Source organism: Oncorhynchus clarkii, chromosome 2 (genome assembly GCF_045791955.1).
Source record: "Oncorhynchus clarkii lewisi isolate Uvic-CL-2024 chromosome 2, UVic_Ocla_1.0, whole genome shotgun sequence".
NCBI classification, from domain to species: domain Eukaryota; kingdom Metazoa; phylum Chordata; class Actinopteri; order Salmoniformes; family Salmonidae; genus Oncorhynchus; species Oncorhynchus clarkii.
The window spans coordinates 11,093,978-11,106,477 of NC_092148.1; the positions used below are offsets into that span (position 1 = coordinate 11,093,978).

At 47.5% G+C, this 12,500-nt stretch overlaps 2 protein-coding genes across 2 annotated transcripts in view; both read right to left on the bottom strand.

The window, feature by feature from the left end:
* The window catches only part of LOC139379346 (cellular retinoic acid-binding protein 2-like), a 17,761-nt gene extending 17,018 nt beyond the window's left edge, over positions 1 to 743 (bottom strand). Inside the window, exon 1 of the mRNA XM_071122158.1 lies at positions 352 to 743. Coding sequence (XP_070978259.1) covers positions 352 to 433 — 82 coding nt within the window. The 5' untranslated portion in view covers positions 434 to 743. The remainder of the gene's footprint in view (positions 1 to 351) is intronic.
* LOC139421213 (uncharacterized) overlaps positions 1 to 12,500 on the bottom strand; it is a 1,124,809-nt gene that overhangs the window by 643,057 nt on the left and 469,252 nt on the right. The window lies entirely within an intron of this gene.

Consider the following 12,500-nt stretch of genomic DNA (forward strand, 5'->3'; position numbering starts at 1 on the left):
GGGAGGGGGAGAGAAGGGTGAAGCTGGCTGGAGGGGGGAGGGGGGGGAGTTGAGTTTTGGGTTCGCCAGAATTACAAAGACCCCCCCACTCACGCGACGCACAGAGTACACCACATGTCTGATTAATAAGTGCATGCATGAACCATTGTGTGTGTGTGTGAGAGAGACACGTATCTGACCTACAATGTATTAGTGTGTTCAGATAGCTATATTCAATTAGTAATAATTAAATAACTGCTATAATAATAGGCTATAATAAAGTTAGGGATATATGTACCACAAATATTTACCACCATCCCCTTCATCGCCATCATCATCATCATCGCCACCACCATCATTACCATCACTCACCCAGCGCTTTGAGAAGCTCCTCGAAGTTCTCCGAGTTCTTCATCTTCCAGGTACCAGCGAAGTCAGGGATTTTGCGCTCCATCTTTTTCAAAACGGATTGTTTTACTCTCCAACTCTGCCCTCTTTTCAATCAGTGCGGGTCTCGAGGTGGTCGGTGATCCTCTCTCCCTAACCGGCTAAGAGGTGATCTGGATTGGATTTAGACTTTCCGGTCCCGCTAGTTTTGCCCCCTCAGCTGGTTGTGACCGTGTGTCTCTCAACTGTTTGACTGAGGTGGCTGTCAGTGCCCTAATCCAACCCTCTCTCTGTCTCTCTCTCGTTGATCCCTATCTCGCCTATGCGTCAGTGCACGTTATGAGCGGTTGCGCTATGAATGGATGGAATGGAAAACTAGCCACTTCCTTTGACCGCTGATAACATGCCCACTTTCACACTCAGACACGCCCGACCCAACGTCTGTCATGTCCAGGAGCCAACCGGAATCCACTATGGTTCCTAAGCCCCGCCACGACCACGCCCGGAGAGAACATGTGCGTTCCAGGACCTCCCAGCTGAGCCACTTCTCACGCCTCTTTATCCCCGCGCACCTTTAATGTGCCAATGGAGTGACCGCGCCCTAGACGCACGCGCACAAGGGCATAACCTCATGGAAACATTATTTTATGAGGTGCAATATATTATTTAATTTGTGGTGTTTGTCAGACATGTGGTTCGTGGTTGAAGCCATTGTGTTGTAATTGAAACCGGAAAAACTGTTCTGAGTGCCAGTTTCGGATTTAGCCAATTTATCGTTGGCATGGATGTAGTGTTGAGTGTCAAGGAAGTCAGGTACCAGTCCGTGTGTTGATGTAGGGGAGATAGAGAGAGACTTGGTGGTTCAATTCTTGGAGATGATCGAGGGCCAGCGATTGGCCGTAATGTTGAGAATATTTCCCACAAGTTCACCTCACCCCCCCTTCTCCATTCTTCCTCACTCTCTCTCTCTTTTCTCTACCCTCTTCCCCCAGCGCCGCAGCGATGTGTCATAAAAATAAAAGAGGTGGTAACGGGATACAGCCACTGGCCTCGACCAGCGGGCTATCTATTTAACCGGACTGCGTCAATAAGTTTGATTTCACGTGCAGAAACATACCGAACTCACGAGAGAGCAAGAAAGAGACATGAGTTTCCCATGCCAATAAATCCATTTGAATTGAATTGAGAGAGAGAGAGATTTATTTATTGTCTATTTCACTTGCTTTGGTAATGTAAACATATGATTCCCATGCCAATAAAGCCCTTTGAATTGAGTTGAGACACAAACAGACTAACACAAATCCCACAGAGCCTCAGGACAGCAACACAATTAGACCCAACCAAATCAAGAGAAAACAAACATATAGTTAGTTACTTGACACATTGGAAAGAATTATCAAAAAAACGGACCAAATCAAATGCTATTTGGCCCTAAACAGAGGGCGGAATACCTGACCACTGTGACTGACACAAATTTAAGAAAAGCTTTGCCTATGTTTAGACTCAGTGAGCATGGTCTTGTTATTGAGAAAGGCCGCTGTAGGCAGACCTGGCTCTAAAGAAAAACAGGCTATGTGCACACTGCCCACAAAATGAGGTGGAAACTGAGCTGCACTTCCTAACCTACTGCCCAATGTATGACCATACTAGATACACATATTTCCCTCAGATTACTGAGACCAACAAAGAATTCCAAAACAAATCCAATTTTGATAAACTCCCAATTGGGTGTAATTCCACAGTGTGCAATCACAGCAGCAAGATTTGTGACCTGTTGCCACAAGAAAAGTGCAACCTGTGAAGAACAAACACCATTGTCAATACAACCCACATATGAAACTCATTTATGTTTATTTCTTTTCCTTTTTATACTACTTGCACATCGTGACATCACTGTATATAGACATAATATGACATTTGAAATGTCTCTATTCCTATTCCTTTGTGAGTGTGTTTACTGTTCATTTTTAATGATTTATTTCACTTTTGTTTCTTGTCTATTTCACTTGCTTTGGCAATGTAAACATATGTTTCCCATGCCAATAAAGCCCTTTGAATTGAGAGAGAGCAGGAGGTGGAGAGAAGGGCAGGGAGCGGTAGCCTCTCAGTGCCTTTGGTGTTGCCCCCCCGCTGTTCGGTGGAAGAAAGGGGTGAGAGGGAGAAGAGTGAGGGAGGGGGGTATTTGGCACAGAGCTCCGGGCGGGGCTCGTGTTGGGGAGGGGGTCGGGGAGGGGGGGGTCGGACGGAGGGTTCTAATAAAGACACTGTATGATGGATGACTGCAGGACAAGGGGACGTTAACTATTGACTCTTGATGGATGATCCCATCCTCTACACTGCACGCTGGATTAACTCGAGGGTAACCGTGGCGACCAAGGGGGCACTCCCCGGAAACCACACATGCACTTAGAGTCCCACAGACACCACCTCACACATGTCCACATCCGTCTGATATAGACACTTTGGCTAAGCGCACAGGGAATACTTTACCATCGCCGCCGAGTTGTAATCTAACCTGCAAATGTACGTTTATATAATTATGTGGTAATGTAATACACTTTTTACGCAGAGGCCGTGCGTCCAAGGAACACAATCCAACGCCTCGAATAGGGAGTTGTTTCGTTTGAAGTGAACAAAGCGCGCTGCTTGTATTTCAGCTATTGGCAATGATGGCTGGAGATGAGTGATATTGGACTCACTACGCCACCACATGCATCATCCGCTGTACCCGACACACACACACACACACACACACACGCACACGCACACACACTCACGCACGCACACACACACACACACACACACACGCACACACACTCACACACACTCACACGCACGCACGCACGCACGCACGCACACACACACGCACGCACGCACGCACGCACGCACGCACGCACGCACACACACACACACACACACACGCGCACGCACGCACGCACGCACGCACACACACACACACACACACACACACACACACACACACACACACACACACACACACACACACACACACACACACACACACACACTGCAGCATGTCCACACAAGTTCCTCCTCTTGTCCAACAGCAGACACGAGTCATTAGCCACACTTATCAGTTTTCTAATCTATCCATACATCTATCTCTCCATTTGTACTTTCTTCTTCTCTCTTTCTCCGTGTTACTCATAACTCTTTCAGGTTTTGCTCGTTGCGGTGGCTAGTACCTGTTAACTCTTTGGGTGACGTACATTAACCGTGATTAAAACAGAAAAACACATTATTATCAAGATGAAGTTTAGAATAATTGTCAAGCATGGTAGTAGCATTTTGTCTCAAGAAGAAGACTTGCAATAATTTGAATTCAAAGCCTTATTGCCACTATTGTTCTTGGTGGTCATATGAATTCAGACCACAACATTGTCATGGTCATATATAATAAGGTGTGAGAGATGCGGCTGGTATTGTGCTGTGTATTTATGCAGATCATTTGGCCAGTGTGATATGATCCTTAGTGACCTAGTTAGCCTACAGTGTGCATGAATCAAGCCCACAACCCCAGCAGTTTAACCAACACATGTTCAAAGTGTTGGAACTAAGTTGCCTGCACCGGTTGGCACAGATAGGATCAGCTATTCATCTTACATCCACAATCCTAACCTTTAGAAATAGGGGGGGACAAAACTGATCCTAGATCAGTGTGTAGGGAAACGTTATCCCAGCAGTGGAACGAGGGTTTGATACAGCCTTGTGAATGTGTGTGTGTGTGGGATGTGGCACGTCAGCACGTGATGACAAAGCAGCCCTCAGCATTCATCTGCACTCAACCATGCAATCGTCCTCTCAAACTTTCTCTTATTCTTTCTCCTTCTCTCCCTCCTCTACTTCTCCTTACCTTCACAAACTTTCTCCCTCCCCTCTCTACTTCTCCTTTACCTCACAAACTTTCTGCCTCCCCTCCTCCTTTCCTCCGTTTCTCTTGCTTTTATTATTTTGTGCTGGTGTGACACATTCCTCAAGCATTTTGAAGAGAGTGAGGGAGAGGGGGAAGACAGAAGTAGAGAGGAGAAGGGGAGTGAAAGGGAGAAGAGAGAAAGAGTCAGGTCATTTGTTAGCTCATTGTTCACCTGTAGAAAAGCGAAGGAGTTTGAGTCAGCAGAGAGAGAGAAAGAATGAGAGATCAAAGGCAAACAGAGAGTAACAGAGATGGAGTGAAAGAGAGATGTATGGTAGGAAGAAGACAGAGATGGACATGTACTAGAGAAGAATAAAGAGAGATGTATGGAAGGAAGAAGACAGAGATGGACAGGTACTAGAGAAGAATAAAGAGAGATGTATGGAAGGAAGAAGACAGATATGGACAGGTACTAGAGAAGAATAAAGAGAGATGTATGGAAGGAAGAAGACAGAGATGGACAGGTACTAGAGAAGAATAAAGAGAGATGTATGGAAGGAAGAAGACAGAGATGGACAGGTACTAGAGAAGAATAAAGAGAGATGTATGGAAGGAAGAAGACAGAGATGGACAGGTACTAGAGAATAATAAAGAGAGATGTATGGAAGGAAGAAGACAGAGATGGACAGGTACTAGAGAATAATAAAGAGAGATGTATGGAAGGAAGAAGACAGATGGACAGGTACTAGAGAAGAATAAAGAGAGATGTATGGAAGGAAGAAGACAGAGATGGACAGGTACTAGAGAAGAATAAAGAGAGATGTATGGAAGGAAGAAGACAGAGATGGAGATTTTCCAGGTCAGGTCACATAGTCAGAAACAACTCAGGGCCCTATACAGTGAGGGGAAAAAAGTATTTGATCCCCTGTTGATTTTGTACGTTTGCCCACTGACAAAGAAATGTTCCGTCTATAATTTTAATGGTAGGTTTACTTGAACAGTGAAAGACAGAATACCAACAAAAAATCCAGAAAAACGCATGTTATAAATTGATTTGCATTTTAATGAGGGAAATAAGTATTTGACCCTCTGCAAAACATGACTTAGTACTTGGTGGTAAAACCCTTGTTGGCAATCACAGAGGTCAGACGTTTCTTGTAGTTGGTCACCAGGTTTGCACACATCTCAGGAGGGATTTTGTCCCACTCCTCTTTGCAGATCTTCTCCAAGTCATTGTGGTTTCGAGGCTGATGTTTGGCAACTCGAACCTTCAGCTCCCTCCACAGATTTTCTATGGGATTAAGGTCTGGAGACTGGCTAGGCCACTCCAGGACCTTAATGTGCTTCTTCTTGAGCCATTCCTTTGTTGCCTTGGCCGTGGGTTTTGGGTCATTGTCATGCTGGAATACCCATCCATGACCCATTTTCAATGCCCTGGCTGAGGGAAGGAGGTTCTCACCCAAGATTTGATGGTACATGGTCCCGTCCATTGTCCCTTTGATGCAGTGAAGTTGTCCTGTCCCCTTACGCGAAAAATACCCCCAAAGCATAATGTTTCCACCTCCATGTTTGACGGTGGGGATGGTGTTCTTGGGGGCAGCATTCCTCCTACTCCAAACACGGTGAGTTGAGTTGATGCCAAAGAGCTCCATTTTGGTCTCATCTGACCACAACACTTTCACCCAGTTGTCCTCTGAATCATTCAGATGTTCATTGGCAAACTTCAGATGGGCATGTATATGTGCTTTCTTGAGCAGGGGGACCTTGCGGGCGCTGTAGGATTTCAGTCCTTCACGGCGTAGTGTGTTTGTAACTGACAGTTAGACTTACAGGTTATGTCGTTGTCTTTCGTTTGAATTGTTTACGTGTCCGCTGTGCGGGGGAAATGATAATACAAGCGGAACTACGTAGCTAATACTGTTGTAAAGGGGATCCTTATTGTAGCAACACACTTTTGGAGGGAAGGCAATCCTGCGTTAGCTAAGTTTTCATGTCATCGGGTGTAGTTCATAAAGTATGTTAGGATGAAGTGTGAATTCACTCCAGGAATAATAAGTGTGAAGTTTGATTTCCTCCCTTCTGTAATAAGCAGCCAATGAGGTATTTTTTCCTTTATTCATGTGTTTAATCTGAACCCGTTATAACGCCTGTTAAACTGTTATGTATGTAAGCACTTCAGAGTTATACCAAGCTAATAAGTCACTCGTAAGATAAGGTTGTAAGAGTGTGCTTAACTGTATTTTTCATTTACCTTATAGTTCTCACGGAAGGTGATAATTCTGACTAAAACTACAGAATAAAGCCGCCAGTTAAAATCAAGGAACGGTTGTGCTCGTGGTTACTGAAGGGAGCTACAGTGTTACCAATTGTTTTCTTGGTGACTATGGTCCCAGCTGCCTTGAGATCATTGACAACATCCTCCCGTGTAGTTCTGGGCTGATTCCTCACTGTTCTCATGATCATTGCAACTCCACGAGGTGAGATCTTGCATGGAGCCCCAGGCCGAGGGAGATTGACAGTTATTTTGTGTTTCTTCCATTTGCGAATAAATGCACCAACTGTTGTCACCTTCTCACCAAGCTGCTTGGCGATGGTCTTGTAGCCCATTCCAGCCTTGTGTAGGTCTACAATCTACTTCCTTTAAGAGTGTGCTCCTAATCTCAGCTCGTTACCTGTATAAAAGACACATGGGAGCCAGAAATGTTTCTGATTGAGAGGGGGTCAAATACTTATTTCCCTCATTAAAATACAAATAAATTTATAACATTTTTGACATGCGTTTTTCTGGATTTTTTTGTTGTTATTCTGTCTCTCACAGTTCAAATAAACCTACCATTACAATTATAGACTGATCCTTTCTTTGTCAGTGGCTAAACGTACAAAATCAGCAGGGGATCAAATACTTTTTCCCCTCACTGTAGGTACAACCGACTGACTGATATTTCTCAGTCTTGACCCCACCATCTCTGGTTCTCCCTCCCTCCCTCCCTCCCTCCCTCCCTCCCTCCCTCCCTCCCTCCCTCCCTCCCTCCCTCCCTCCCTCATCACCTCCTCTTTTTATTGGGACCCTTTTCTCCCCTCTTTGTCATTATAACTCAAAATCCCTCTCCTATCCTTTCATTTCCACTCTCTCCTCCTTTACTGTTTTACTTCCTTCCCTCTCTCCTCCTGTCTCCCTCTCTCCTCCTGTCTCCCTCTCTCCTTCTGTCTCCCTCTCTCATCCTGTCTCCCTCTCTCCTCCTGTCTCCCTCTCTCATTCTGTCTCCCTCTCTCCTCCTGTCTCCCTCTCTCATCCTGTCTCCCTCTCTCCTTCTGTCTCCCTCTCTCCTCCTGTCTCCCTCTCTCCTTCTGTCTCCCTCTCTCCTCCTGTCTCCCTCTCTCCTCCTGTCTCCCTCTCTCCTTCAGTCTCCCTCTCTCCTCCTGTCTCCCTCTCTCCTCCTGTCTCCCTCTCTCCTTCTGTCTCCCTCTCTCCTCCTGTCTCCCTCTCTCCTCCTGTCTCCCTCTCTCCTCCTGTCTCCCTCTCTCCTTCTGTCTCCCTCTCTCCTCCTGTCTCCCTCTCTCCTCCTGTCTCCCTCTCTCCTCCTGTCTCCCTCTCTCCTCCTGTCTCCCTCTCATTCAAACTCATTCAGTCTTGTGTCAACACTCTCCCCTAGGAACTCTAACGGATTACCATTCCCTATCTCCACTGTGACTTCCTCTTCTCCCTGGTATCACTTCCTGGTTCCCCCTCAGTCAAATGACACAGGGTTCCACTCCACTCTAATAGAATGGTTAGAATGGACTTGGCTCATACTGACTTCTATTTACATTCCAGCAGAGAAGGATGTATATGCAGAGTAGACAGTCATCAGGGTCATATAGACGTATGGTTCTGGATAGTCTCTGTCAGTTCTATGGTGGTTCTGAAGCTCTCTCTTACTCACAGCCTCCCAAGCTCCTTGAATGACTGAATGGGGAGTGTGTGTCTGTGTCTGTGGCAGTATGTGTACTGCCAGCCTGCAGTAAAGACACACGTCTGTGGCCGTATGTGTACTGCCAGCCTGCAGTAAAGACACACGTCTGTGTCTGTGTCTGTGGCCGTATGTGTACTGCCAGCCTGCAGTAAAGACACACGTCTGTGGCCGTATGTGTACTGCCAGCCTGCAGTAAAGACACACGTCTGTGTCTGTGTCTGTGGCTGTATGTGTACTGCCAGCCTGCAGTAAAGACACACGTCTGTGTCTGTGTCTGTGGCCGTATGTGTACTGCCAGCCTGCAGTAAAGACACACGTCTGTGGCCGTATGTGTACTGCCAGCCTGCAGTAAAGACACACGTCTGTGGCCGTATGTGTACTGCCAGCCTGCAGTAAAGACACACGTCTGTGTCTGTGTCTGTGGCCGTATGTGTACTGCCAGCCAACAGTAAAGACACACGTCTGTGGCCGTATGTGTACTGCCAGCCTGCAGTAAAGACACACGTCTGTGGCCGTATGTGTACTGCCAGCCTGCAGTAAAGTCACACGTCTGTGGCCGTATGTGTACTGCCAGCCTGCAGTAAAGACACACGTCTGTGGCCGTATGTGTACTGCCAGCCTGCAGTAAAGACACACGTCTGTGGCCGTATGTGTACTGCCAGCCTGCAGTAAAGTCACACGTCTGTGGCCGTATGTGTACTGCCAGCCTGCAGTAAAGTCACACGTCTGTGGCCGTATGTGTACTGCCAGCCTGCAGTAAAGACACACGTCTGTAGCGTTCTCCACTTTATCATCCAGTTGACCCCCAGTAAAACCAGTCACCCCGGTAACCCCACCAGAGATGAACTTGACCCTGACCTATATAGCCTTTGACCCCTGACCTTCATTACCGCCTTTATTCTCACAGGAAACCACTGAGAGCCACACACACATATACACACTGAACTCTGAACCCTGAACCCCATTACATGCCTCTAATTCTAGAGAATGCTAGAATGTTAGAATAGATGGTTGTTCCTCTATTCTGATTCAGAGAGAGAGAGAGAGAGAGAGAGCACGAGATCTGACTTTCCTGTAAATATGTCTGTTTGTTTCTGATAGCTGAGGTTTATCCCACTGTAGCACAAGTAAACTCATTCACCCACACAGCAGACACACAAACACACACACGCGCACACACAAACAGCAGCAGTGACTCTTTAGCTCGTTGGGTTGCTGGCAGGCTGACCCGGCATGTGGGTTTGATTAGAGAAGAGGATGGCAGAGTTTTAACGACACAAGGAGCAAGAATAAAAGAGAGAGATCGAGGGGGGGGGGGTGAAGTTGAGCTGAAAGAAAGAGGGGGAGAGCCTACAGATAGAAGACAGACCGTCAGGAAGAAAGTATGAAAGGACTTCCTAGTGGCGCAGCGGTCCAAGGCACTGTATCAGTGCTACAGGCATCACTACAGACACGCTGGTTCCATTTCAGGCTGTATCACAACCGGACGTGATTGAAAGTGCCATTGAGTGGCACTTAATTGGTCCAGCGTCATCGGGGTTTGGTCGGTCTACGCCGTCATTGTAAATTAGAATTAGTCCTTAATTGGCTTGCCTAGTTAAATAAAAAACGAAAGAGAGAGAGGGACTATGCTACTGAAAATGAAATGTCAACCTCACTGAACATAAGATGATTGAACCACGGTGTGTGTAGAAACCTCACTCTGCCAAACATTTGTGTTGTGGATCAGTGATTTTTTTCTCTGTCAATTGAAAACGTGAGAAAATGTTCTTAAAGTAAATCAAGGCCAGACCTGTGTGAAAGACTGTGTGTGTGTATGTTTCTGTGTGTGTTTCAGTGTACAGGATCTGTGGGTGTGTGTATGTTTGTGTGTGTTTCAGTGTACAGGATCTGTGGGTATGTGTATGTTTGTGTGTGTTTCAGTGTACAGGATCTGTGGGTGTGTGTATGTTTGTGTGTGTTTCAGTGTACAGGATCTGTGGGTGTGTGTATGTTTGTGTGTGTTTCAGTGTACAGGATCTGTGGGTGTGTGTTGAAATGTGTCTCTGCTAAACATTTGTTTCTGGTTTATCCTCCTGGGTAGAATCTTATCTTACAGGAATTAGTCAGAGAATAATAGAGGATACTGGAGACGGTTCTCTGGGACTTCCCAACCACACAAACACTTACCACACACACACACACACACACACACACACACACACACACACACACACACACACACACACACACACACACACACACACACACACACACACACACACACACACACACACACACACACACACACACACACACACCATCTAATTTCCTGCCCCCGTCTCTTTGTGGTTCAAATTATCACCCTCATTTGTTATGAGCTAGTCTGGACAGAGGGAGAACAGGAGGAGGGCAGGAGGGAGAGCTGGAGGGAGAGCAGGGGGAAGACATGAGGGTGAGCAGGAGGGGGAGCAGGAGGGGTGAGTAGGAGGGAGATTAGGAGGGAGATCAGATGGGGGAGTAGGAGGGAGATTAGGAGAGAGATCAGATGGGGGAGTAGGAGGGAGATTGGGAGGGAGAGAAAAAAAGAGGGAGAGCAGAAGGGGGAGGCATTTAGGGGGAGAGGAGGAGGGGTGAATTGAGCGATAGAAGTAGAAGTTGCCCTTTGGGACAGATCTAGGATCAGCTTACCCTCCCCAAATCCTAACCTTATTTGTTAGGGGTAATTTGGCAAAACTGGCTATAGATCAGTGTTTAGGTGCAACTTCAACTCTACAACTTCCCCCCTGGTTCCTGACCCCCCCCCCCCCCCCCCCCTCCCCCTGGTCCCAGTCTTCTTCTCTTTATTTGCTAATCTACAGTTATACGATCCTGTCAGCCAGTTCAGATAGAAGAAAGACAGTTCTGAAGTGCTCTCTGACAATGGCATTGTAAAATTGTGTTGTACAAGTTACAGCTGAATTGCACTCGATTGCATTGTACTCAACAATGAGATAGTGAGTAGAAGGGGTGGATGAAGGGAGAAGAGGAGGAGGGGTGGATAAAGGGAGAAGAGGAGGAGATGGGATGAAGGGAGAAGAGGAGGGGGGATGAAGGGAGACGAGGAGGAGGGGGGTGAAGAGAGAAGAGGAGGAGGGAGAATAAAGGGAGAAGAGGAGGAGAGGGGGTGAAGGGAGAAGAGGAGGAGGGGGGATTAACGGAGAAGAGGAGGAGGGGGGATGAAGGGAGAAGAGGAGGAGGGGGGATGAATGGAGAAGAGGAGGAGGGGATGTTAAGGGAGAAGAGGAGGAGGGGGGATTAAGGGAGAAGAGGAGGAGGGGGGATTAAGGGAGAAGAGGAGGAAGGGGATGAAGGGAGAGGAGGAGGGGGGATGAAGGGAGAAGAGGAGGAGGGGGATTAAGGGAGAAGAGGAGGAGGGGGGATTAAGGGAGAAGAGGAAGAGGGGGGATGAAGGGAGAAGAGGAGGAGGGGGGATTAAGGGAGAAGAGGAGGAGGGGGGATGAATGGAGAAGAGGAGGTGGGGGGGTTAAGGGAGAAGAGGAGGAGGGGGGATTAAGGGAGAAGAGGAGGAGGGGGGATGAAGGGAGAAGAGGAGGAGGGGGATTAAGGGAGACGAGGAGGAGGGGCGATTAAGGGAGAAGAGGAAGAGGGGGGATGAAGGGAGAAGAGGAGGAGGGGGGATTAAGGGAGAAGAGGAGGAGGGGGGATGAATGGAGAAGAGGAGGTGGGGGGGTTAAGGGAGAAGAGGAGGAGGGGGGATTAAGGGAGAAGAGGAGGAGGGGGGATTAAGGGAGAAGAGGAGGAGGGGGGGTTAAGGGAGAAGAGGAGGAGGGGGATGAAGGGAGAGGAGGAGGGGGGATGAAGGGAGAAGAGGAGGAGGGGGATTAAGGGAGAAGAGGAGGAGGGGGGATTAAGGGAGAAGAGGAGGAGGGGGGGTGAAGGGAGAAGAGGAGGAGGGGGATTAAGGGAGAAGAGGAGGAGGGGGGATTAAGGGAGAAGAGGAAGAGGGGGGATTAAGGGAGAAAAGGAGGAGCGGGATGAAGGGAGAAGAGGAGGAGGGAGGATGAAGGGAGAAGAGGAGGAGGGGGGATGAAGGGAGAAGAGGAGGAGCGGGATGAAGGGAGAAGAGGAGGGAAATATAATGAGAGGAGGAGATAGAGAAGACCCTGGAGAGAAAGGCAAGAACAGAATGAACAACATGGGAGGGGGAGAGGTAAAGTGAGCCACAGAGGAAAACTGAGAAGAAAAACAAACAGTGTTTCCCATGCTCTCACCTCCTTTACATGCTGCAGTTTTCATTACTTTCATTTTTTTCTTTAACTCGAAAA